A 25,130-nucleotide genomic window follows, 5' to 3' on the forward strand; every position below is an offset into this window, starting at 1 on the left:
TCTCACCTGAAATGTAGCTAAGTTTTCTTTCATGCCTTGATAATAATTTCTGTACTTTGAATTAGAGTAGACGATTATTTGATTTAGATAAGGATGGAGACAGTGTGGTGGCTTGATTTCTAATTCTTCCAGCACTTGGTGAGCACAGACAGGAGGATTACTCCAAGTTTGAGGACTGTCTAAACTAAATAGTAAGGTCCAGGCTAGTTTGGGACTACATAGCAAGACTTACCTCAGGAAACTTGAGAAGGGGGGGGAGGGGAGGGGAAGGGAGGGGAAGAGAAGGAAGAGGGGAGGGGAGGGGAGGGGAGGGGAAAGAGAAGGAAGAGGGGAGGGGAGGGGAAAGGAGGGGAGAGGAGAGGAGAGGAGAGGAGAGGAGAGGAGAGGAGAGGAGAGGAGAGGAGAGGAGAGGAGAGGGAAAAAAAAAGAAAGAAAGGCTGGGCGATAGCTTAGTTGTAAAGTGCTTGTTATGTACACATGAGTCTGTGAGTTTAATTCCCAGCACCAGAAAAAAAAAACAAAAAGGGCAAAAGGTTCTTGGCCAGTTAGTAGTAGTGAAGAGACTATTTCAAAGTTACCATCTGGAACACACTGATGAGGATAGCTTCATATCTAGTTCTATAAAACCCAGTGCAGCCAGGTAGAGGTAGTGTGCACCTTTAATCCCAGAACTCTGGATGCAGAGGCAGGCAGGCATGTCTCTGTGAGTTCTAGGCCAGCCTGGTCTACAGAGTGAGTTCCAGGGCAGCCAGGGCTACACAGAGAAACCCTGTCTTAAAAACAAAACCAAAAACCAACCAACCAAACAAAACAGAATAAATGTACATATACGTGCACATGCACACAGAGAAACATGGTCTAATTCAATTTTAACCTATATATATATATATAGTACTGAGACTGTCATCTTTTTTCCCTTCAACTTGCCCTTTGAGATGTTTGGAAGTGTAGACTTTGCGGGGGGTGGGGTGGGGGGGGTGGAGTACATTGTAGGTGTTTCTTCTGGTAGCAATTTTTAAAATTGTCATTAAGATATATGTATATATAAACAGTTGTAGAGTACTTGCCTCCATGAGTAAGTTCCTGGGTTCTATCCCCAGTATAAAAATAATACATAAGGGCTGGTGAGATGGCTCAGCAGGTAAGAGCACCCGACTGCTCTTCCAAAGGTCCTGAGTTCAAATCCCAGCAACCACATGGTGGCTCACAACCATCCATAACAAGATCTGACTCCCTCTTCTGGTGTGTCTGAAGACAGCTACAGTGTACTTACACATAATCAATAAATAAATCTTTAAAAAAAAATAATAATACATAAAAAAGCTACCCACAAATTATCCTTGTAATAAACATTTTAAAATGTTAAGCTCAGCGATACTCATGCATTCTAGCCTCACCACTATCCTCTGTAGACCTCTTTTATCTTGCAAATTGAACTGCTATTAGGGAGTCTGTCTCCAGGCTTGACAGAGTCATTCTGTGTCCTATTCTTGAATTTGACCACTGTAAGCACTTTATGGAAATGGGATAATACTGTAATTCCCCATATGCAACTGGCATATCTCATACCGCACGGTGTCCTCAGGGTGACTGTTGTACTGTGTGTCAGAGTTCAGTCATATCATATTCATGTGCCACAGTTGTCCTATGTGTCGTCACTAGTTTGTTTCCACTTGTTACAATGAATAATGTCAAACATGTTCATAGAATAGATAATTGAAGACTCTGTAGTTAATTGAAAGAAATAAAAGATAGTATTAATTAATAAGTTTGAATATATAGAAATAGAGATATTTCAATTGTTACTAGGTCTCTTCACAGTTAAAAACCAAGTCATCAGAATATTTACTTTTTATTTTTGTTCTGTAAACTTTAGATCTTGGTCCTAAAAACAGACTCTCAGGATCTTGTTGCTTCCTTCAGAGTAACAACTGGGACAAGCAATACTACCGCCATTAAATCAATTGAGTTTGCCCGGAAGGGGAGGTGAGTGAGGCCTTGTCTTCTCTGTGGGCATGGAACTTTTGTAACAGAATCTCACTACATAGCTCAGGCTAGCCTAAGTCTTGTGGTTCTTACCTCAGCTCCCTGAGTGCAGAGATAATGGCACTGAGGTGTCAGTGCGGCCTTAGGGTTGCTTTAGGGCTGTTTTTGGGGGTTTTGGGGTTTTTTTTTTGTTTTTGGGGGGTTTTTTTTGTAAGTGAATGGAGTGCAAATAATAATTATCCATTTTAATTTAATAGTTATTATTTTCATAATAATAATTATTGCAGTATTTGTAATTTATAAATGTTATTAATGCTGTTAGAATTGCTTACTATATGTTTTTAGGTTCATAAAATGTCCCTCACTGACCAGTGGTCACTTTTTGTTGTTGGAAGTTTACCAGGCAGTTCCTTTACAGAAAGATGCTTAAGTATCATCGCTTAGAATCAAAGTGCCTAGTGCGGGGCTGGTGAGATAGCTCAGTGGGTAAGAGCACCCGACTGCTCTTCCGAAGGTCCGAAGTTCAAATCCCAGCAACCACATGGTGGCTCACAACCACCCATAATGAGATCTGACGCCCTCTTCTGGTGCATCTGAAGACAGCTATTATGTACTTACACATAATAAATAAATAAATAAATCTTCAAAGTGCCTAGTGCATAGACCTGAGTAAAGATTTTAAATATTTCACTTATTTTTAGCTGTGCTAGAGACAAAACCTCAGGGCCTCCCTCATGCTAAACAAGTGCTCTGAAACTGGGGTGCACCCTCAGTCCCAAATAAATAAAATCATCATTTTAAAAAAGACACACTTAGCTTATTGATTCATAAATAGTCATACTGTGTTTGAAACAGACCAGATAAATGAAGTATTTAATTATTGAATATTGCATAGGATGTGGATTGAGCAGGCTGGTTCAGAGGTCTTAGATCTTAGTTCAGTCCAGAAAGTGTTAACATGAGGTTTGAGGATACTCGGGATAAAGCACTTGTATTTTTACTTCATTGGTTTGGAGTGACAAGAAGAGATACATGGGCACTGAATCTTGGACATTCCCAGTTTCTCTCGTTTAACTGGTCTAAGAAGTAGCAGTAAGCAGTGTTAAAAGAGATAGGTTTCTGACTTGTCTGAAACCCCTCTCCTTTCTGTAGTTGCTTCCTGATTAACACAGCAGATCGAATAATAAGAGTCTATGACGGCAGAGAGATTTTAACGTGTGGAAGGGATGGAGAGCCAGAGCCTATGCAGAAGCTGCAGGACTTGGTGAATAGGTAGGTGTTGCTGTCAAAAGAGCATTTGCCCGACCTTCCCTGGGCTTCTGTTCCAGTTTCTCCTGGGGATGTTCTTTGTCTTTTAGGACTCCATGGAAAAAATGTTGTTTCTCTGGGGATGGGGAGTACATAGTGGCGGGCTCTGCGAGGCAGCATGCGCTGTATATCTGGGAAAAGAGCATTGGCAACCTGGTGAAGATCTTACATGGGACCAGAGGGGAACTCCTGCTGGACGTGGCTGTGAGTAGAGCAGGACATTGCGTTCGTGGAACACTCTAGAATGGCTTGCATCTGTTCTGACAAACAATTCTTCTCTCTCTCAAATTACAATGTAGTGGCATCCAGTCCGACCCATCATAGCTTCTATCTCTAGTGGAGTGGTGTCCATTTGGGCCCAAAATCAAGTAGTAAGTATTTTTTTTTGTTGATTTACTTTGAAACTAGGTATCTCTTTTATCAAAAAACCGCCATACAGAGTAAGCTAAATACTACTTTAATTACTTTGTTTTGCATCTGATCCTTGTAGGCTAATTCAGTTCATTATATTTAGTGTCACTTCAGAGGGGTGTCCTTAGTTCAGAGCTGGTTTCCAACTTTGTTTCCATGTGTGTACACTTTCTACAACTTTTTAAACATATCTTTTGCTTTCTTGCTTGAACACTTTTAAACTACCTTTGTGAAGTATATTTTGAAAAGATTAAAAAAAAACTGTGATTTAGGAAAGAAATGCAGTTAATAAACTTGAAGTGTTTATATAGAAAATACATCAGGATGGCAACCAAACCCTTTAGATACCTGAGATTTTATTCTCTTATCCCAGGTTTAATCTTAGAATGCTTAGTCTGTTTCATGCTGAAGATAAGTTGTCAGAACTCACATTGTTACTGATTTTTCGTTCAGTGACTCGTCTGTTTTGTCATAGGAAAATTGGAGTGCATTTGCACCAGACTTCAAAGAGTTGGATGAAAATGTAGAATATGAGGAAAGAGAATCAGAATTTGATATTGAGGATGAAGATAAGAGTGAGCCTGAGCAAACAGGTGATGCCTCTCAGTAACAGATAGTATTCCGAAGGGAAGGACTGTCTTACTCAATGCTCTTTGAATTAGTGAATGCATTTATTTACTTTGTGTTGTAACTGTGCTCAAAGCTTCATCTGCCACGTTTCCCTCACTTGTACATAGTTTTCACAGTGCTTGAAGAGTCTTACTGTGTGTGCTACTTAGGCTCACATGGGCATTACCTGGTCTAGCAGCCTCTGACAGTTCATCTGTATTTCCTGGTGAGTCACAGGTGGTTAAATGAGAGTGTACATACCCCACACTCAAAGCACAGAAATGTGCTCAGGCTCAGTTGATGGTGTATCTTCTGTTACATCTTCATCAGTAGTAAAAAGGTCAAGATCATAGGCTGTGACACTAGGCAGCTTTTGACAAAATACTTGTACTTGAATGCCTCATCTCTAAGGTGGATAATGGTAACACCATGTCTACATTGTAGGGGGATAAATGGAATAATTCTTGTAAAGCACTTAATGTATGCTCAGCCTATATGAAGAAACCCCTAAGTCTTTTATTATTATGATCATAATCATTGTTATTATTAATGTCATCTTCTTAATTTTTGAATGGGAACTCCTTGAAAATAAAGATCTGACCTTTCTTACTGCTGTTTGAAAGCAGAGTCTCCTTATTAGCACAGCCTGACCTCAAACTCCTAACCTTTTTGCACCAGCCTCCCCAGTGCTGAGATTACATGTGTGCATCACCACTCCCTTGAGATTTGATTTATTGTCCTGGGTTTAAACACAGAACTTTGAACATAGTAGGTTTACGTGCGTGCATGCATGCATTCATGTGCGTGTGCATGTGCGTGTGCGTGTGTGTGTGTGTGTGTGTGTGTGTGTGTGTGAATGTTTACTATGCCCAGCTGGCACTGTAATTAAGGGACAGATCTTTGAAAGCTGGGCCACTTCATAGTGCTAAGAATTAGGGAATCAGATTAAAGAAAAAGGACTTGAATCTCTCCAACTTGAAAACTGCTCTTCATACTGTGTTATGTTGAAGTGGTCTGTCTGTTTCCTGGGTAGACTATGAGACTTACTGAAGAGCTGTCCCCAACTTCATGGTTGTCACTGTTTCCAGTGTTAGAATCTAGTGAGGATTCAACCCCTATTGTTAAGTGATTGAATGAAATGAACTGCTGGGTTATTCTTAGGTAAAAAGCAGTTTTCCATTTCTTTTCAAACCTCTCCAATATTCTTTCCTTCAGGGGCTGATGCTGCTGAAGATGAGGAAGTGGATGTCACCAGCGTGGATCCCATCGCTGCCTTCTGTAGCAGGTGAGCAACTTGAAAGGCTGAGTGTTGCTCCTGTGTCTTATGCACTGCCCGGTTTCCCCAGCTTTCCCTTCGCTCCCAACTGCTTACTTGTAGAATAGAGAACAGTTCTTTACTGAACAAAATGTAATACAGAGTTTATGTAACTGAAGTAAAACCAAGCATGGTGGATCCTACCTTAATCCTAGCACTCGGGAAGCAGAAGTAGGTGGGTCTCTTTAATTTGAGGCCAGCCCTGGTCGATGGAGTGATTTCCAGGACAGCCAGGGCTATGCAGAGAGACCCTGTCTCAGGGTCTGAAACAAACAACAAAAACAAACAGTAGTAATGAACTTAGTCTACTTATGGTTGTCAGCTTACTATTCTCTTGCCTGGTTTCTTTCCTTCATTTCAGCTTTGTTAAAGTCTAGAGCTGTAACTGTTGTATGTACTAAATATAGGCACTAGAGGAAAGGCTGAAGGGCTTGTGGTTTAAGCAACTATCTCCTCTTTTTTCCAATCCCTTGTCTGATCCTGTTCCAAATAGTGATGAAGAGCTGGAAGATTCAAAGGCTCTATTGTATTTACCCATTGCCCCTGAGGTAGAAGACCCTGAAGAAAACCCGTATGGCCCTCCACCGGATGCAGTCCCAAGCTCCTTGATGGATGAAGGGGCTAGTTCAGAGAAGAAGAGGCAGTCTTCAGCAGATGGATCCCAGCCACCAAAGAAGAAACCTAAAACCACCAATATAGAGCTCCAAGGAGTGCCGAATGATGGTGAGAGCCACCTCTTTATTCCCAGTGTCTGTGGGTTCATTGCCTTATTCTCCTGGGCACAGGAATTTCCCACTTGAGCCATTTTTTCTTTGGAAGGAGTTTCCCATGAGTCTTTTTCTACATTGCTTTACAGTTCTGTGCTGATTGAGTTTGTGTTCACTTTTAAAATGGGGATGTTCTGCCCTCCAGTGTGTTGCCTAAGAGTACACACTCTCTCCTGACACATGTCTCAGGAATTGTTTTCGGAACTGTTCATCCGCTCGCCTCCCCTAGAGTAAAGTGCCAGTCAGAGCTGCATGGTCATTTTTTCCTTCTTGCTTTTACAGTGGGATTGGGAGCTTTTATTACACATGTTTAAATGATTTGATAAGGGTTGGGTGGTATTACCACTGTGTAGTTTCTATACGATTGCTCATGTTTTCATCTGCCCTGCGAATTGGTTTTATTATTATTATTATTATTATAATTATTATTATTATTATTATTATTATTATTATTGCCTTGCAAAGGAGAAAAGTTGGACTGAAGTTGCATAGCTTGTCCAAGGTGTCACAGAAAGTGGTAGACTCATGCCTCTTGCCCTGTCCTTGCCTTGTTTTCTGGTCCTATATGCATATGCTATGTGTTTGTGTCCCACACATTCCTGTTCAGGCTTGGATCAACTCAGATGAGTGGGTATTTTAATTGTTTTTAATTTGGAGTTGTTGTGGTTTAGTATGCCTTTGGTCTGGCAAGTATCAATTTAGTAGATATTCTTTTGTAATTTTAAAAATAATCAATTTTTTTTTATAGAGTAGTGATGTGGGACACAAAAGCAAAGCTCTGAGCACTCAAAGGTCTGATTGGGATACAGGGCCCGGGTGGTATGCACTGTCTTTCATGGCTGTCTATCTCTCTGCAGAAGTCCATCCACTACTGGGTGTGAAGGGGGATGGCAAATCCAAGAAGAAGCAAGCAGGCCGGCCTAAAGGATCAAAAGGTAAAGAGAAAGATTCTCCATTTAAACCGAAACTCTACAAAGGGGACAGAGGTTTACCTCTGGAAGGATCAACGAAGGGTAAAGTGCAGGCGGAACTCAGCCAGTCCTTGGCAGGTAAGGACACATTGGGAGCACCATCTGGCTTGCTTTGTGGCCTTGCTTTGTACAGCTCCTGACTTCCTTTAACTGCAGTGGGATTTTCCCTCCCTGTCTTCCTTCCTTCTCCCCAGCATCAAGAAATCTCTGGAGTACAAGCTTCTAAGGGCAAGCTAAACCAAAATTGACTTAATTCATTGGTTTTTAACTCTTAAGTCCATAAGTAGATTTAAAGGGTCCCGGATACAAAGTGTTATGTGAGTGTTTTTATGGGTAAGAACGCCTACTTCCCATTAGATTCCTATAGGAAAATCTATGACTCAGAAAGCTATGAGCCTCTAGTTAATATATTTTGTCTGTATCTGCCCTTGGTGTTTTGTTTTTACATTTTTATTTGTAGATTTTTCTTTAGTTTGTTTTTTATTTTTGCCCCAAGACAAGTAGCCAGAAATACAAGCAGGTTTGAAATAGCACCTAACTATTAAACTTCAGCATCTGCTTACTGTTGAGATTCTCCAAGAAGTAGGATTCTTGCTTATCAGTCTAAACAAAGGAAGAAGTTTGTTATCAGTACCATAATATTAAAGAAGAAAAAAGGCTTTGAAGTTTCTTCCAATATTTGACAATAGGAGGAAATTGCCAAAAAGACACAATGTAGCTTTTAACTTGTAGGTGTCCTTTAGGTTGTGAGTCTTAGCCTTTAACATCTGAGCCCTTTCAGCTCCTAGCTTAACGAGAAACATGATGAGGGAGTTTTTTTATCAAGGAATGGAAATACCTGTGAACCATTTAACTCAGATTTGTTTAAAAAAAAAGATCAAGTTAGAGCTCATCTCCACTAAATGTCCTTGGGACGCTAGATAGACACACCACACACACACACACACACACACACACAGAAGTGCTTTGTTAATATAATATTCTTTTTTTTGTGCCTAATTGACACAGGTTAGATGAAATGTCAGTGGTTATATTTAGTTTTTTTCAACCACTTTAAAATGTAATTTAAGTGTGTTAAAAGTGTTTTTGATAACTACTAGAATACAAAGCAGAATTCCTTGTTCAGTTTTTACCTTTACAAGTTAATTGTTGCCTATAAATAGGAATTATTTTCTACAGAGAAATTGAAGAAGAGTCAGTCATTAGTCCCCCAAGTTTAGTATATCTAGACTTGAGGTTTTCATACTGCAACACTGTACCACGGGGTCTGATAGATAGGTCTGCACAGTGAGTTTGGCTGTTATGGTTCCCACCTCCATGCTGAGTCCTGGGGTTGTGTGTGGGTCATGAAAGAGGCAGCAAAGAGCACAGGTCAGTAATTGACTACAGAGGAACAGGTACTTGATTGCTTACAAAGATGGCCTTTCTATAGCCCATGTGTGTAAGCCGTGTGCATAAGAGTAAGAGGATGTCCAGTGTGAAGCTTGACGCCCAGTTGCCTTTAGCATGATTTAGAATGTGGCCAGAGGTATACAATTCATCAGAGCACTTTAGGACAGAGTCTTCCTGCTTCTGCTGTTTTTAAACCAAAGAAAGGGACTCACCATGTCACAGACCAGACTGACTTCGAACTTGTCTCCAGAGTGCTGAAGTTAAAGGTGTGTGTAAGCATGCCTGACTTTTTCCCCTCTAATTCTTTTAAGGACTCAGGGAATCTGTGATACAGCTCCATGGAGCAGCATTTGCCTAACCTTGGGTTTGAGCTGCATCACCAGGATAAAAAGTAGTTAAAATTAATCTTGGGCTTTTCAATAGGATATACATATACACATATATATACATACATATGTATATGTATGTGTATATATATGTGTGTATGTATGAATATATATATATATATATATATATATATATATATATATATAATGATAAACAACTACAGAATTGTAAAATTCTCTTTCTCAATTATAGAATGACTTAAAATTTTAATTTTAGTTGATATGTTCACTAGTAGCGACAGAAACTATGAGTCTAAATGAGAACCAAGATCAGAATGTTGGGAAATCTCTTCAGTCCTGGAGAATGAGCTTATTGGCCTTCAAATCTGAATCTGTTCATTAGTATTGTTGTCTGAGTGCAAAAGAGAGTTTGCAGTAACATTCTGCACTCTGTGAGGTGCCTACTGGGTATTCATGCAGGCCAGCATTTCAGCTTTTCTTCTAAGAGTAGGAGTATCTCCTTGGGTCTTTGTGAAGATGACACATTCATTGTCACCTAGTTTAGCTTCCAGGTTGCAGGGAGTACTGAGACATTAAAGGAAGTACTGTGTCTTTAGGAGCAGGATAGTTCATGAAGGCTTATCCTACTTACTTCTGGTAAGCACTGAAGTGGGTGAGCTTTAAGAAGAGGCAACTATTTAACAAACAGCTCTGTCCTTAAGAAGGACTTGAGAACTTGCCCCTGCTAGGGTAAGAGGATGGATACTGTTTATAAGGGGCAAAGCAGCTCCTGTCCTGCAGCTCCTCCCAACTGCATGCTATGTGTGCTTCTCCATGCAACTTTGTGTCCTTCCTGTGTTCTTCTTCACCGGCCTTGGCTCATTGATCTTTTCCTGAATGGAAATCTCCAGAATAGACTAAATACCACAGTGCTAAGGAGCAGAACCTTTAGCCAAACCTCAGCAGGGAGCTTGAGGCATGGTTCCAGGACCTTCAGAGGGTTGTCTGTGGATTTACTGACAGGTCAGAGCAGTTGGGAACTTAATGAGGCTGCAAATTTGTGAGTCCCACATAATTCTAGAAATAGCGTTTTCAGAGTAAGCTGTCATATCTTCTGTGTGGAGTTCTTTGGTTGAGGCAAGGGCTTCTTCATTCAATAGCATGCTAGTTTGGAGGTTCTTGAACAAACCTAGAGCTGCTGCTGTGCTTGTGGCCCAGGGGCCTCTAAGGAAGCTGATTTTTTACAAATAACTCATCTTATTTGATACTTCAGATATTTTCAATAGCAGTTGTTTCCCACCAGATATTAAAAAATAAAACTCATTCAGAATGCTAATTTGGAAATTAGCCCACAGTGTCAGGGTGTAGGTCAGTGTTAGTGAACTGGCCTAGCATGTGCAAGGCTGTAGGTTCTACTCTCAGCACTGCAGAAACAGAACAGTCTGCTCTGAGGATTGTGTTAAAGGTTCATTTCTGTGGTCTCCCCCTTTTCTGGAGATGTGGGGTAGAGAGCAGTTGGGGCAGGGTTTCTCTGTGTAGCTCTGACTGTCCTGGAACTCACTCTATAGACCAGGCTAGCATCAAACTCACAGAGATCCACCTGCCTCTGCCTCCAGAGTGCTGGGATCAAAGGTGTAAACTCCCTTTGACTGGATAATTTTTGCATTCGTGTCAAATTTTTGAAGGCAGAATTATAGGGGTAGGCTGAGTTATGCTCCAGCCAGGTAAATGATAGCTGTTTATTAATATGTGCAAGTGGCCAATCACTACAGAATCCATTTTGTAAGCCTTAATGACTAACAAAAAACTGCCTTTATCTGTTACATGTTACAGCAGATTAAGGATTAAGGGGAAATTGGAAGGCAAATAGACCACTGTCAATCTGGAGTCTGGGGCCACTGAAATACTTTCATGTCACATAGCTCATTAGCGTTGATTGCATAGGAGGGCCAGCACTCATGAGGATACCTCTCGAGGAGGTAAAAGAGTACTCAAGCTTGCTAAGAGTAACCCTGAATGAGGGATTCTCCAGGGATGGGCTTGCTGACACTGTCTAATCTCTGTTTCTGTTACCTTAACTCCATTTCTGAGCTTGAGGTGACAACACAAGCTCTGTTTTCCTTGTTACCCAAGACTTCAGGTTCCTCATCAGTGCAATGCCACAAAGGACCGGTTTGTTACAAATATAATCTTACCCTGCCCCTGCCCCATGATAGACATAGTGACTTGATATATGCCTGGATCTGTTGAAGGTATCAAAGGCCAAAGTGGACAGAAAAGCTGCTACTTAGAGAAGTGGACACCTGCAGCTTGCCCTACTTTGGAGCAACTATGCACTGCCTTCTGAAACTAGACCCATCTAATCACTTGCCACAACCCTGATTAGAAATGCCTATAATGAGTTAACTGCTCATTTACCCTTCCTTTTCTCTTTCTTAGAAATAATTAGTCACTCAAAGACTAATTTATGGATGCTACTAAGACTTGATACCTAGTTGGATGTTCTGTCTCATTCTCTATGATCCTCCTAGCTGACCAGTGAAGGACTGGAAATCATGTCCAAATGTTCTCTTTGGCCATCCTGAATTAGGCTCTATTGAAATAGATCAAAAATAGTTGTGAATATCAGGCTGAATTTTTCTTAATATTATACTGCTGGAGATTTCCTGTATGGTGCAACTAAAAATTGTTTCTATGAGCCAGATGCTGCAGGCCTTTGTAGAGCTGTTTTCTTATGTATTTCCTTGCTAATTGTATTGCTTGCTCTGACTTTAGTTTGCCGCCTAATGCCTCTGTATAAATATGCACGATGTCTTTCTTAAGAGTGGGAATGATATAGAAACGTGAACTATTTTGGACAGTATAAGGTGCTCATTACTTATCTGGAGTGCCAATTATTAAAGGTGTCAACTTGTAATCAAACCACTTTTTTCCATCATAATCAATGGTTAGATTGGCATTTCTGTGTTAATTTGTAACCTGAAAACTCAGTTGGTCAGGGTACCTACGGGAGCAGTCAGTGAAAGAGGTAAATGAACTGAGTCATCTAGACTGTATTCTGTTATCTTAAGATTTAAATCAACTCAGGAGATTTCCTTGTGTTTTATATTGAAGGAGATTTGAAAAACAAGTACCAAATACCAAGGTATCTTTTGAAATTATGAAGTTTAACTTTTAAAAATATAGCATTTAGTAGAAAGCTTGTATCTTGTCTTAATTTCAGTCTATCCTCAGCAAATGTGACTGTTTTCATTATCAGTTTTCATTTATAGATTAGAACTTCATTTTAAAAGTAACATTGGGGGGAGTAACATTCACATAACTTTATAAATGAGCGCCTTTCTTTTATTACTTAAGCAGCTAACTGTCCCCATTCTCCCCCTCCAGGCATTGTGTTACCCTCATTTAGGTTATAGCCAGGAGGCTTTTCTTCACCTTGTTCTCTGTTTATACTTCCTAGTTCATATTTCACAGCAGCCCATTTACAGATGCCCCTCAGAAGTTGAACAGATTCTATGGAGTCACCAGGGAAGTGGCTGTTTGTTCTTTCTACTCAGGATTTTATTCACTAAACACACACAGTAGTAGCCCTCGTCAGCATCACACCTTATCTGGGGCGCCAAGCTAATAAGAAAGAGTATGTCACTTAAGGAACAGTGGGGCTTGAACAGGGGGTGTCTTGTTCCCTGTTAATCATAGTGACTGATTAGTCTAACATGGAAGACTGAAAGGGCCAGTACCCTTACTTTGTTGTGATCACCAGAGAGCCTGGTTATCAGCTTAGCAATTGTGTAGAAGCTCATCCATTGACACTCCCTTGGAACACACTGGGACAATGCCGAAACGATACTGAGTAGGGATTTGGAGTACGGATGGGCGGTTGCTTCAGCGAAGAGTGACTGGGAGTTGGGTTGTGTGTTTTTCTTCAAAGGCAGACATCCTTAGCCTATGTGTGCCTGCCTGAAATACTAAAGGAAATCTTTTGGTGTCTAATCTCTTTAGCAGGAGGAGCCATCTCAGAACTGCTGTGAAGACCGTGGAACCCTTGGTTCTTCTCACTCTGTCATCAGGTAGCCTTTGGACAGCGTGGCCAATCATCTGAGATTGGCTTTAGTTGAAAACAAAGGCCTCTGCCTCCCACCCAGGAGGTGAAGGAGTGGATTTTGTGTTTGAATGAGGAAGTGAATTATGGAAGAAGAGCACACGGCCCTGCCTTCCTTTCAAGCAGAAGTCCAAACAGGCTCTCAGGAACGCGGATGCGCGAAGACGGCAGGAGGCTTGACCCACTTCAACTTCACACCAGGTTGTGTTGCTGGTGAAGAGTGCCCGTGTTTTGTTCACCTAACTGTTGGAGTCCCATCTTTGGACGTGTCATTTCCCATGTCCTGCTTGCCTTCCGTCCTCCATGCATGTCCTCGAGTGACTTGTTCTTTTCTGAAAATTTGCTACCAGCACCTAGGAAGACTGATGCATCTTCTGTTTCTTTCATTCATAACTTTCCCCTCCCAGTGCTTCCTGTAGCTCCATATTGTGTATAAAGGTTGGGCAGAGAAGCAAGTGCTCGAAAGATTTCAGACTGGCAGGAAAGGAAGGAGGAACGAAGGCCCCTATCACGCTATCTTACCATGCCCTTTGCTCAGGAGGCTGGGCTCTAGAGAATCAGGGGTTCCCTTGCATTGCATGTTTTCCAGTATTAGATCCGTTTGAATAATCATGGCTTTTGGATATGATTAGTTTTATCCATCTCCAGCTAAGAATCATCAGTAGTTTGTGTATCGCTTTACCTGTGTTGACTTCCAGAGTTAGAAACAAAGCAAGGTGTGTTTCTCCACGAGGTTCTTTTTTATGGGTGTGGGGCACTATGCAAGGACTGACATGAGAGACCTCCACCCCCAAATCAAAGCAACAGCAGCCCACTTCAAATCAAAGATGAGGTTCGTTCCTTAAATCCTTGCCTGTGGAGAACCTGTCCCCGGCAGCCATAGTTTGTCCTTTCCTGGAGCTACGCCCCATTACTGTCTTCACTCACTTCCTTTCTGTGAAAGGTTGCTTAGCTTTTACCCTTCTCTTTCTCACCTTGGCTCTCTCTGCATTTGCTGTTCTTTTAATAAAAATAGCAAATTGAATGGATTTGTACAATAAGTGTTTGAAATTTTCTGAAAATCCAAAGTCAGGAAGCCAAGTGTGCGAAGGGTTAGTGACGCCTCTGGCAATAGCTTTGGCTTGCCCTGGGCCATACTCTGTCAGCACTGAAAGGAGGTTTAAATACTATGCTAATTGTGAAATCTCTTATCAGTTGGTGGAGGCTCCTTCAGACAGCCAAACCCGTTGATTACATTGTACTGTGGTAGATGTGACAGGGACACGCTGGAAGTTTCTAGTTCTGTTGCTCCTGTGCTGCTTCCAAGTGTGAGTGAGACCAATGGTTGTGATTGGTAAGTGGCTCACGGGATGTTTTTATTTGTAGACATTACCTCCATGTCATGTCTCTGTACAGCACACTGCAGTGGTGTGCAAGCTGATGCAGGGGTTTCTGCCTTCCCTGTGTGAAGTGGCTTGATTTCCCTCCATCTGGATGCTAATGCTGTGTCCCATTTCCATTAATGAGCTACTGAGTAAATCAGCTCAAACCCTGCCAGATTGTCTCTGGCAGCAGCTCCTAATAATTATTTATGCTTTGGGAATCTTTTTGTCGGCTTCTAGAACCTTCCGTCCACTCTCAGCTTAGGTTTTTGATTTGTGTAATATATGTATATTCTTTTTCCTTGCTGTCGTCCTCCCTGCCTCTCCGTTTTGTTTCTTAAAATGTTCTGTAGTTTTGTACAAGATGAGACTTAGCCTTGGGTACTTCTTGCTAAAGCTTTAATGCTTTGTAAATAAAATTGGATGTTTATTAAACCACAAGTATACATGCTTGTTTGTAAACACTGCCTGCTTCTGGAACTCAGCAGCCATCTTTGTGTTTGTACAGTAGAAAATACGTGTGGATTTTAGATCTTTCTCTGTGGTCATTTGGATCTGGAAAGGTCAGGCAGTTTGGAGTCCTTCCGTTGTCCAAACTAGAAATAAATGATTTGAGCCAAAAGCTGATGTTAATGAAAACAGTCACATAGGGTTTTCTTATTATAAGCTTTGAAGAGGCCACAGTGCTAGGCATTCAGGGAGGTTATAGTAGTGCACCTAGAGGTTCTAGCCTTCCAAGGATCTTTGTTAGTCTAAATGTAGTTAATATTCTTCCTTGTTAATCCTGTTCTCTGATGAAGTAATTTTAACATCAATACAGAATAGTTGTTATCTCATAAAGAATAAGATATCTCAGAGACTCAAGTAGTATGGTTTCAAAGATTACCAAATCTGTCTGCTTGCTACTCTGTTCTGTCGCTAAGAACCCATCTTTAGCATCATAGCTGCTTCATAGCAACCTTCATTGATGCGAACAATGAGCTCTTCTGTGCTGCGGGGGTAAATAGAGCAGACCAGAGTCAGGCAGCACCAGTCCGCCTCACACTAGGCAGGTCCTGATTCACTTAGAACAGGACGAGCTGCCTCTGCCATAGCGTACTCACTTGCTCCTTTGGAAGGGTGTGTTGGACTAAGTCTCTAACCTGGGCTGGTCTCACATGGGTGTATAGCTGAAGCTGACCTGGAACTTGTGATCTTCGTGAGTGCTGGGAGAAGGGCTGTGCAAACTCCCAGTTTATGTGGTGATGGGGATCAAAACCGAGCTTCATGCAGGTGCAGAACGCGTGCTGCCACACTCCACTAAAGCTTTTTCTTTTCAGGAGACAGGTCTTAGAGTTAGCCCGTTTAGCCCAGGCTAGCCTTGAATTTGCCAGCAGTCCTGCCTCTTTGAGGCTGCTGTCACCATACCTTGCTTTCCATTTCTTTGAAAGTCTATACAGTGAAGGTAGTTAAACCTGGGAATGGGGCTTTCAGGTGCAGTGTTCAAAGGGACCTACCTGAAATGGACAAGGGGGGAGTCACGTGGCTCCAGCCCAGAGTTGTCTGTTTTTTTCAAGACGGTTTCTTGGTGTAACAGCGCTGGTTATCCTGGAACTCGATCTGTGGACCAGGCTGGCCTTGAATTCACAGAGATCCACCTGCCTCTGTCTCCTGAGTTCTGGGATCAAAGGTATGCGCCACCAGGCCCAGCCAAAGTTATCTTTCTAATAGAGGTGGTTTAGGAATATTCACAGTAAATTATTCAAGATATTCGAATTAACATCCTAGCCCAACCTTGCCTCACCCCTTTTGTAAGACTGGTTTTGTATCTGATCAGATTTAGTACGGGACTTTGAAACTCTCCCACAGTTTGGGAGGGAGGGAAAGAGTTAGCTTATACACCTGGGTAACATGGAAATTCACTTCAGCTTCTCAGGTCTTTTCCTTTTTTCCTTCTAAAGCCTGTGGGTTTAAGTTCATTAGGAAGCGACCAGAATTGTGCCCTGGAAGACGCCCCTGGCAGGCTTAAGCAAGCAAGCTTAGAGAGTCAAGCGACAATACTGTAAAAAGTCTTCCTGCCTGTGGCCTTACCTAAGACTATGGACCCCGCTTCTGTGCACATCTGTGCATGTGTCTGTTTTGCTGACAACTGTACATTATAATCTCTCAATGCTCAGGGCTATTCCAAGCTGGAGGCTCTGTTGTGGTACAATAGAACATTCATCTGGAATGCCTGCTAGTAAAATACTGAGTCATGAAGACTGGGGCCATCGTTTTTATCCTTAGGAGTCTGTTATCAATAACCTACCTGCCTTTGGTGTTGATGACACTGGACATCCCTGAGGAGCTACAAAAAGCCGTGGGGAGAGTCATTGTCAATGCCACAGGATGCAGTGTTACATGTGGCCTTGGCTACAAGGAAGAGACGGAGTGCGAGGTGGGTCCCGACGGAGTGAGGAGAAACTGCACGTTCCAGCGTTTGGAGTGTGTGACCAACTGGATCTGTGGGATGCTCCATTTCACCATCGTCCATGGGAAGACGTTTGAGCTGAACTGTCTCAGCTCAGACATCCTGGAGAAAGGGCAGGAAGCCTTCCGCTTCACCTGGAGGCTTGCCCGGGGCATCATCTCTACTAACGACGAGCTTTTCAGACCCTTCCGAGCCAATTCCCCCTTTATAGGATTTAAACCAGCCTATGAGTATAACGCTGGGACGTATCGATGTGACGTGCAGCTGCTAAAAAACTTGAAATTTGTCAAGAGGCTCTATTTTGGACTGAGGGTCCTTCCTCCAAAGTTGGTAAACCTAAATTTCCAACAGTCCCTTACTGAGGATCAGAAGTTGATAGATAAGGGCTGGGAAGTTAATCTGGACAATGGGTCTAAGCCTCACCTCCCTGTGTGGCAAAGGAAAGTGACATCGGCCTTGGGCATAGGAATTGTGGCTGGAGTGGTTGGCGGCGTGTTGGTGAGCGTTGCTGTCTTCAAGGCCCTGGGAGGGACTGATGGCAGTGGGGGCCGCACCCGCTTATGATGCAAGTCTTCCTCCCAGGAGGCTGGCTACCTAGGAAGCTAAGCTAGATTGTATGTGTGCCTCTGATGGTGAAGTGTCAAAAGAGGGCTCTCAGCCAGAGTTGGCTAGGAGGCTGGGAAGATGTAACCTCAGTAGTTCAGGGCAGCATCCACCATTGTATTCAGGTTTCCCTGATCCTAGATGCTCAGGAGATCCACTGCAGGCTTAGGTTCTGTCCCTAGAGAGAGTTCTGTCTTGCAAGCTTGTTTTTGTGCCACACTTCCCAGTGTGTGTGCCCCGCTCACCTCCACTCCACCTCTCTGAACAGTGTATTGACCAGAATGTACTAATCGCAGCCTTTTATGTTGGGAGTTTTTTTTTAATTTTTTTTTTGTTTTGTTCAATAAAAATAATTCACAGGAACTTTATGGCAGTCTAACCCTTTGTTGTTTTATGTAAAGTTTCTCTCCTGTAGAAATTGGCCCATAGTTGTCCTGGCTCTCCTTTTCCTTAGGTTTTCTAGAACATGCATTGGACAGATTGCTTTATATGGCTCTGTGGGAAGGGTTACTAGCAGTGACACCTGAGTCAGCAGATAGACAGCCTTAAATGTTAATAGCTTCTCTACCCTCCCCGTCCTCCCTAGGTAGCCCTCTGAGTTCAGTATTAAATGTCCTGGCAAAACACTGGCTCCTGGTCACTGCAGTCTTCCCTATGCTCCTCCATTTTGCATTATCTGTTCCTGGGGCTTGTGTTCCTGGAAAGGTCAAGTGTACTGGTTTCTTACAGCCGTTGAAGTCCCCAAAGGAGGACTGCTGCCTTCATTTCTCTTGAGGAAATCCAGTCTTAAGCCCCTCAGACGTCATTCATGGGGAGTCTGAGGTAATTGGCTTATGGAACCCATGGGGAAAAGGCTCCTGGGCACCAGCTGAAAGCAGGAGACCATTCCTCCTTCCTTCTCTGTAGCTGCAAGAGTGCCAGGATCCAGAGCCCCCACCCCCCCACCCCGCGCTCCTCTTCCTTAGCTGTTCCAGAATCGCCTGGATGGCTTTGAAACCTAACCATTTCTGAGCCCCAACTCAGAAATGCTAATTCAGTGCAAGTCAGAACCAAAGGATAACTAGTGTTTGCTTGTTAAAAGGTTTGGTGACACTCCCCCCCCCCCAGATTAGTTACGTTTCTGTTGCTGTGATAAAACACGAGAAAAGCAACCTAGGAAGCTTATTTTATTGGGGTTACGGTTCTAGGGGACAGGGTCTGTGATGGCAGAGGTCGCTGGTGGCAGAGGGCTGAAGCACCAGGTGAGAGCTCATTTCTCAAGTCAAAAGCATGAGGCAGAGGGAGATAAACGGCAGAGTCCACCCAGTGGCATAACTTCCTCCAGCAAGGTCTCCGCTATCCTACCCAAACAGCCACCAAACGAGGAACCAAATACTCAAATGCTGGAGACTCCTGGACATCTCATTCACACCACCACCCCACCCAGACTCAACATCCAGATCATTACAAGAGTGCTTCTAGATGTATACTGATTTTGTGGAATCATTAGATAACTAGGCACAAACGTGTGTGTGTGTGTGTACACATGTACGTGGATGCATGGGTGTGGGGGTCAGGGGCCTGAGGTCAACCTGGGTGGTTGTTCCTCAGGTGGCATCCACTGGGGAAGGGGGCAGCGTAGTTTGTGTGTTTGAGACAGGGTCTTTTGCTGGGACATAGGACTCACAGATAGAGATAGGCTGGCTGGCCATTGAGCCCTAGGAATCCACCTGTCTCTGCCTCTCCAGTGCCAGGATTACAAATGTGTATCTCCATGCCCAGCTTTCTGTGTCCAGCTGAGCTTTCTCCTGCATAGCCGTGTGCCTGTATCACACCCGAGAAAACCAGCAGCTGCCAGTCTTACATCCAACTTCTGTTCAGGTTTCCACTTTTAAAACCCCTAAAGTATTTTAGCATAATCTTAATCCAGTATCACAGATCTATGTGCTCCATTTGGTGTTTTTCTCTTTGGTCTCTTAGCAAGTCCTTCATGTTTCTCATGATATCGATGCACTGGAGAATCAGGCTTGTCCATTGTCTCAGATACTGTCCCTCAACCTGGACTTTGCCATGAGAAATGGCTGTTCAGTACTGAAAAGAGCCCTACATAGATGCATACTTACTGTGTCACACCAGGAGGTTGAGGTGTTACCCCTGCCTGTCACAGCCTCATCTTGGACACAGATGTCTGGGGGTGACCAAGGGAGATCCCCTGAGGTAAGCTGTTTTGTAAACCGAAGTGCTGGGGTTTGGGGCCTATTATGTGATTCGGTCCTAGGCAGTCTCCCGAAACAGGGTTAGCTCATTGTAAAGGGATCTGTGATGAATTCTGTCTGTATGGAAGGAGCTTGGTAACATACTGCTGTAGGCTCCTGTCTCACATTCTGTAGATGGAAACCACCCAGGACAACCATTTAACACTTTGCCAGCATTCTCTTGCAGACCAATAGTCAAGTCGAAGGTGGATCGATCTTGTTCATAGCTGCCTCTCTGTGCCTTGGGCTTCTGAATTTTGACTCCGCTCAATTGCTTCAAATCCTGAGTCAAAAGCAATTGAGCAAAGAGGAGGACAAAGACCGTCAGATGGATTTTGTAAAGACAACAGCATAGTTCTGTCTGGTCGAGGTGGCATATTCCTGTAATCACAGCTATTCGGAGACTGAGGCAGTCTAGTCTACATAGTGAGCTCATGGCCAGCCAGGACCACTTGGCAAGATCCTGCTTAGCATCTGCGTGGCTGCGGTTACAGCAGCAAGCCCCCCTCAATTCAGTTCCCTGAGTCTTGTGTATATAACTGCCCTGGGAAGGTAAAAGCTGACTAAAGACTAAAGTCTACCTGCCATGCTGGAAGGTCTGGAAGGGCTCTGGTCAGAAAACTAAGCATTGAATAGAGAGGCCTCCATTTACCTTCCTTTCCTCCCAAAACAAAACAAAACCAAAGACAAACACACACACACACACACACACACACACAAACCTGAGACACAACGTGGGTCCTACCTACTTGACACTGAAAAACCAAACTGGGGCTGCTTGCATGTATCCCTATGTGTGCTTACCTGGAATAGCAGTCAGATGGACCCAGTGGAGAGTGTCAAGGCTGGAAATTGACTAGGAGTTCCACCACTTTGTGTCACCCTGATTGAACAACAGAGGTGATAGTCACCTCCTTACCAGTTGGGGACATTAATCTCTTCATGGGGGAGGAGGGGAAACTCCTTAGGGACCAGGGAGTCAACACTTCAAGTGTATTGAAATCCGAGGAACTGGAAGTGGCTCCACGCCTCAACTCACCCCACTCCAGCATGCTGAGCACCATTAGGTGAAACCTGCTCAGGATGTCAGCAGCGCTCAGCCTCCATCTGCCTGCAGGTCTCCCAGCCTGGCTTTTCCCTCTAGTTGGAGGAAGCTGTATGGGCTGTGTGCACAGCTTCCTCGAGGTTGGCCGTGGGAGGGGTGGGTGTACTGGCTGAACAACAGGCCCAGGAGGCAGGCAGGCTTTAATGAGGTGAGAAGTGCAGTGCTTCCAGCCGCCCAGGCGGGTTCAGAACACATCTTTATTTAAGAACTGCTTGCTACCAGAGTCAATCAATAACTACTACAAGAGCGAACAGTGGGCTGGGGTGGAGGAGCTGCATTTAAACAAGAACGGTCATCAGTGGTCCAGTGAAGCCCTGAGCTCAGAGCTATGTGGGCTCTGAAACCGGGGGCTAAGTTGGAGGTATCTGGTGCCAAGGCAGGTTGCGTTCCCTCTAAAGAAACTTAAGGACCCTAGGCCTCTGAGGCTACCTGGGGCTCTGAACAGAGCTTTTTTATCTTTTCTTCCTCCTCCCCCCTCCCTCCTCCTCCTTCTCCCTCCTTCTTTTTCCCTCCTCCTCCTCTCTTGTTTTCTTTAATGCCCTGATTTCCCAAAGCCTGGGACCACATATACAGGTTCAAGAGGCACACTCCAGACTCCCTGGCAAGGTATAGTCTCAGCTAGCGAGAGCGAACACCACACTTGAACTCATTAACAGGTGTGAGGATACTGCTGTCCCCCTGGCATGCAGGAGTCCTATTGGCTATTGGACAACTAGGAGAAGAAAAGGCGTGAGGGAAGGATAGCTTAGCTAGCCACGCTGAGCTCTTGGCTAGAGTACGGGCTAGGATGCGCTGGGGAAGGCACGACTTTGTAAGGACTGTTCTGGGGATCATTCCCACTGATGGCTTTTAAAATAAGCTGCAGATGGTACCTCTACGGCTTCCCTGTACTAGGCATTTGGATTCTAAGATCTCAGCTCTGGGAGGACTCAGCACCTCCTACTCCTCAAGTCAGGACTTCACCCAACCAGGATTGGACAGAACACCGAAACACCTCAAAGGTTACCCAAAGGAAGACTTTCCTTATTCCCGAAGACTTCCCTGACCTTGGCTTCATTCTCTCCTGTTCACGGTCAGGCTTCTCATCCCTGCCCCATCGCCTCCCGACTTCCCCACTGTCTGGGTCACCTGCTGCCCTGGATGGCAGAGCCACTCATTTGTACCATCAGATGGCAATGAGCAGTGTGGTGGATGGAACAGAGGGTACCTCCCAGCCCCTGGAGAGGTATTTATAGGCAGCTTCACCCCTAGCAGTCAGGACCATAGCAGGGGCCAGTCCAAAAGCTTCCCCAGCCTGTACAGAAGTCAAGAGGACCCTTGGCAGGAGAGGGACTCTGAGAAGCCATTTGATCTAGCCCTCCTTCCCAAGCCAGTTAAGGTCCAAGTTTCCTCAGCAAGAGGCTTTTTTTTTTTTCTATTTACAAGCTCACGTTGGCGAGTCACCTGCGGTCTCCTTACACCTTAGATAACACTCGAAGCTCCAAAGCTGCTGGCACAGCCTCACCTCCCCACAACAAATGCTACCTGCACAGGGCTAAGGTTTTCCTCTTCTCCAGTCTCCCAGCAGCTTGCCTGCTTTTCATGGACCTTGTTAGAAGAAAAGCTTAGGGGCTGTAGCCTCCCACCTCCCTGACCAGGTTCACTTACCCTGCCCAGACACTAGATACCCATTTCTTTAGCACTCCCCCCACCCCACAAACCCAAGGCAGTGAGAAATAGGTAAACCTTGGAAGGTTTCAGGTGCCCCTTTCCAGGGCTAGCTAGGGTTTTCCAGGGCTAGGCCCGAGCCAAATCCCAGCCAGCATAGGATGGGGAGGGAGGGATGCTGGACCATCTCTGGGGTTCACGGGAGGGAGAATGATCACATGGCTGAGCCCCTAGCACCCTTGTATGTGAGATGCTGGGAGCAGAAGAGGGAGGGTTTAATCAGCTCCAAGGAAGCAGTCCTTAGCTAGGGGAAGGTATGGAGGTGGTAGGGGGAAAGGTACGTGAGTGTGTGGACATCTTTAAAAAATTGTAGTGGGTAAATACTAACATAAACCCGCCCAGGAAAAAAGAGCAGGGCTTAAAGTTTTAAAAACCCATAACAAAATAGAGCTCTAACTGTAAACTACAGAAATGGCCCAAGGAACAGCAGGGCAAGCGCCTCTTGAAACGCCTGCTCTGCTGCTCTCACGGGCTCAGGGCATGGACACTGGCGACTTCTGGTCGGGCTGCACAGAGTCCTGGTCTAGGGAACTCTGTCCTCACTTTGACTTCTTTTCTTGAAATGAAAAGAGAGAGCCTGAGAGGCTTCCAGCCAGCTCTCCCTGCTGAGTTCCCGGCAGAAGCCAGCCTCAGGCCGCTGACTCCTAGCATCTGCCTGTGCCTTGGACTGAGAGCATCCATGTTGATCTTCTCAGCACCCTGAACCTCTTGAAGCAGAGGGCTCATCCTAGAGACCGGGCGGCGACTGCCCAGCACCACACCTCTCTCCTCCACAGAGCCTCCCACAGGTGGGGAGGAGACTCTGGTTCTTGACCAAGCCTTGTCACTTACAGATCATGTGACCCTAAGAAGTCCTTAACCCTTTCTGGACCTCCATTTTCAAGACAGGGTTTCTCTGTATAGCCCTGGCTGTCCTGGAACTCACTTTGTAGACCAGGCTGGCCTCGAACTCAGAAATCCGCCTGCCTCTGTCTCCCAAGTGCTGGGATTAAAGGCGTGCGCCAGCACTGCCCGGCATCGTTTCCTCATCTGTTAAGGGCAAGGTATGGATAAGTCAAGCTATAAGGCTTCTTCAGCTTCTGTAGTCTGGGCTGTCACTGGTAATGTACCCAGAGCTCAAGGCAGGCTGCCTCCACCTCCACCACCTCATTAACTCTTTACTTCCGGGGACCCAAGAGAGTCCAGGCAGTTTGGGGAGCAGGTGTGGCCAGGTGATGGAGGGTATTCCTGGAAGCAGGCAGGGCCACATTGATGCTGACCCTTCTCAGATGCCTCTCCATCCCAGGACAAAGAATGGATGCTGTGTTGAGAGCTGGTTTCCAGGGCCTGCAGTTATGGGAGGAGGAGGCAGGCACAAGTCTGCAGCAGAGCTGAAGGGAAGAGCACGGCATTCAGATGGGCGTCGCCTGCCCCTACCCTGGAGGGTCCATGAAGGGAGCATCCCGATGAGGCAAGGCAACTCGAGACAAGCCCTTTAGTCACATAGCCACCTCAAGTGGCCCTGTCACTCCACCATTCCATCTGGAGGATGGCAGGGATGGCAGTGCTGGCTGAGAGGGCAGTGCCACCGGGGTGGTGAATGGGCTTCAGTCTGGTGCCCCTTTCCATCAGGTGGTGTAGCCTCTCAACCCTTTAGAGCTCTTATCCCCAGTAACCCAGGGCCTTGTTCTTGGCTACTGAGTAAGCAGGACTGCCGGGGAGCCACGAAGCCCACGTGGGGACTAACTGGTGCTTCTCCAGCAAGGACTAGGAAAGGTCCCTCTGCTTCATAGAGGGAAATTGATAGCCCACTGCTGCCCATGTTCCTGCTGGGCCTGGGACTCTCATCCCAGAGAGATGAGAGATGGCAGTGCCCACTTGTGGCCCCAGAGGGCCATCCACTTGATCTGAAGATGTATGTCAAATACCTTCTATCCAAAGGCTTGTTCCTTCTGTCCAGGACCCCAGAGGGTCCAGGCATTAGGTCTAGTATTATCATGGAAGTCACTGCCCAGTGCCTCTTGATTTAAAGAAAAATTCCTTGCCTGGTTCTATCCTGTGGCAGAATAGAAATATCCTACCTCCTACGTAAAGGGTACTGTTGGGAGAAGGTGTCTAAGCCAGCCACTCTCAGGCAGTGTTGGACCACCTTGGCGTTGGAGGGGGGCTGTGGCCAGCCGCTGTGTCTGTTAGGGTGGGTGTCCAGCTTGGGCGTGGCGGGCAGCGTTGAGATCAGAGCCTCTGGCATCCGGCGAGCATCAGTATAACCATGCAGGAGAACACCGGGCCAGGATGGGCAGGGCGGACGGCTGAGCTCTCCACCATCATGCTGGTGCCTGAAACCAGCCAGTGGTAGAAACTGGGTGGCTGAGTGAGCCTCCCAGCCCTGCCCTTACAAAAGAACCCGGAGGCCTCTGGAGGAAAGTCATATGGAGGCCTTAAGAACCGAAGGCTAGTGATGTTCTTAGCCTTACCCATGAAGCACTGACCTTCGTTCTTGGTCCC

The 25,130-nt window shown here is 44.9% G+C and overlaps 3 protein-coding genes across 11 annotated transcripts in view; 2 read left to right on the forward strand and 1 right to left on the reverse strand.

Moving 5' to 3' along the window:
- The window catches only part of Rbbp5 (retinoblastoma binding protein 5, histone lysine methyltransferase complex subunit), a 28,318-nt gene extending 13,329 nt beyond the window's left edge, over positions 1-14,989 (forward strand). For 2 of the 6 annotated variants that reach the window (NM_001357486.1, NM_001357487.1), the window contains 9 exons: positions 1,877-1,986; positions 3,139-3,258; positions 3,345-3,498; positions 3,594-3,665; positions 4,181-4,298; positions 5,530-5,599; positions 6,123-6,352; positions 7,254-7,331; positions 13,088-14,989. In NM_001357486.1, coding sequence (NP_001344415.1) covers positions 1,877-1,986; positions 3,139-3,258; positions 3,345-3,498; positions 3,594-3,665; positions 4,181-4,298; positions 5,530-5,599; positions 6,123-6,352; positions 7,254-7,331; positions 13,088-13,116 — 981 coding nt within the window. In that variant the 3' untranslated portion in view covers positions 13,117-14,989. Of the gene's footprint in view, positions 1-1,876; positions 1,987-3,138; positions 3,259-3,344; positions 3,499-3,593; positions 3,666-4,180; positions 4,299-5,529; positions 5,600-6,122; positions 6,353-7,253; positions 7,446-13,087 lie in introns of those variants that run through there. The other 4 variants (XM_006529358.3, XM_030252808.1, NM_172517.2 and 1 more) reach the window with 4 other exon arrangements.
- A 564-nt stretch (positions 14,990-15,553) lies between these two features.
- On the forward strand, positions 15,554-17,968 carry Tmem81 (transmembrane protein 81). Of its 2 annotated transcripts, none has more exons than XM_030243219.1 (2): positions 15,554-15,746; positions 16,489-17,968. In XM_030243219.1, the coding sequence occupies exon 2, from the start codon at positions 16,782-16,784 to the stop codon at positions 17,559-17,561; it is 780 nt and encodes a 259-aa protein (XP_030099079.1). In that variant the 5' UTR covers positions 15,554-15,746; positions 16,489-16,781; the 3' UTR covers positions 17,562-17,968. The 2 variants fall into 2 exon arrangements, with proteins under 2 accessions (XP_030099079.1, NP_083301.1); NM_029025.3 differs by having other exon boundaries at positions 15,554-15,820; positions 16,489-17,963.
- Positions 17,969-18,748: 780 nt separating this feature from the next.
- Cntn2 (contactin 2) overlaps positions 18,749-25,130 on the reverse strand; it is a 33,827-nt gene continuing 27,445 nt past the window's right edge. Inside the window, exons 23-24 of one of the 3 annotated variants that reach the window (XR_878318.2) lie at positions 20,639-24,961; positions 18,751-20,117 (exon numbers count right to left, since the gene is read on the reverse strand). Coding sequence is in view for 2 of the 3 variants with exons in the window: in NM_177129.5 (NP_796103.2) it covers positions 24,858-24,961 (104 nt within the window). In the remaining variant the exon portion in view is untranslated. Of the gene's footprint in view, positions 24,962-25,130 lie in introns of all 3 variants that reach the window. The other 2 variants (NM_177129.5, XM_006529362.2) reach the window with 2 other exon arrangements.

This window comes from Mus musculus, chromosome 1 (genome assembly GCF_000001635.26).
Source record: "Mus musculus strain C57BL/6J chromosome 1, GRCm38.p6 C57BL/6J".
NCBI classification, from domain to species: Eukaryota; Metazoa; Chordata; class Mammalia; order Rodentia; family Muridae; genus Mus; species Mus musculus.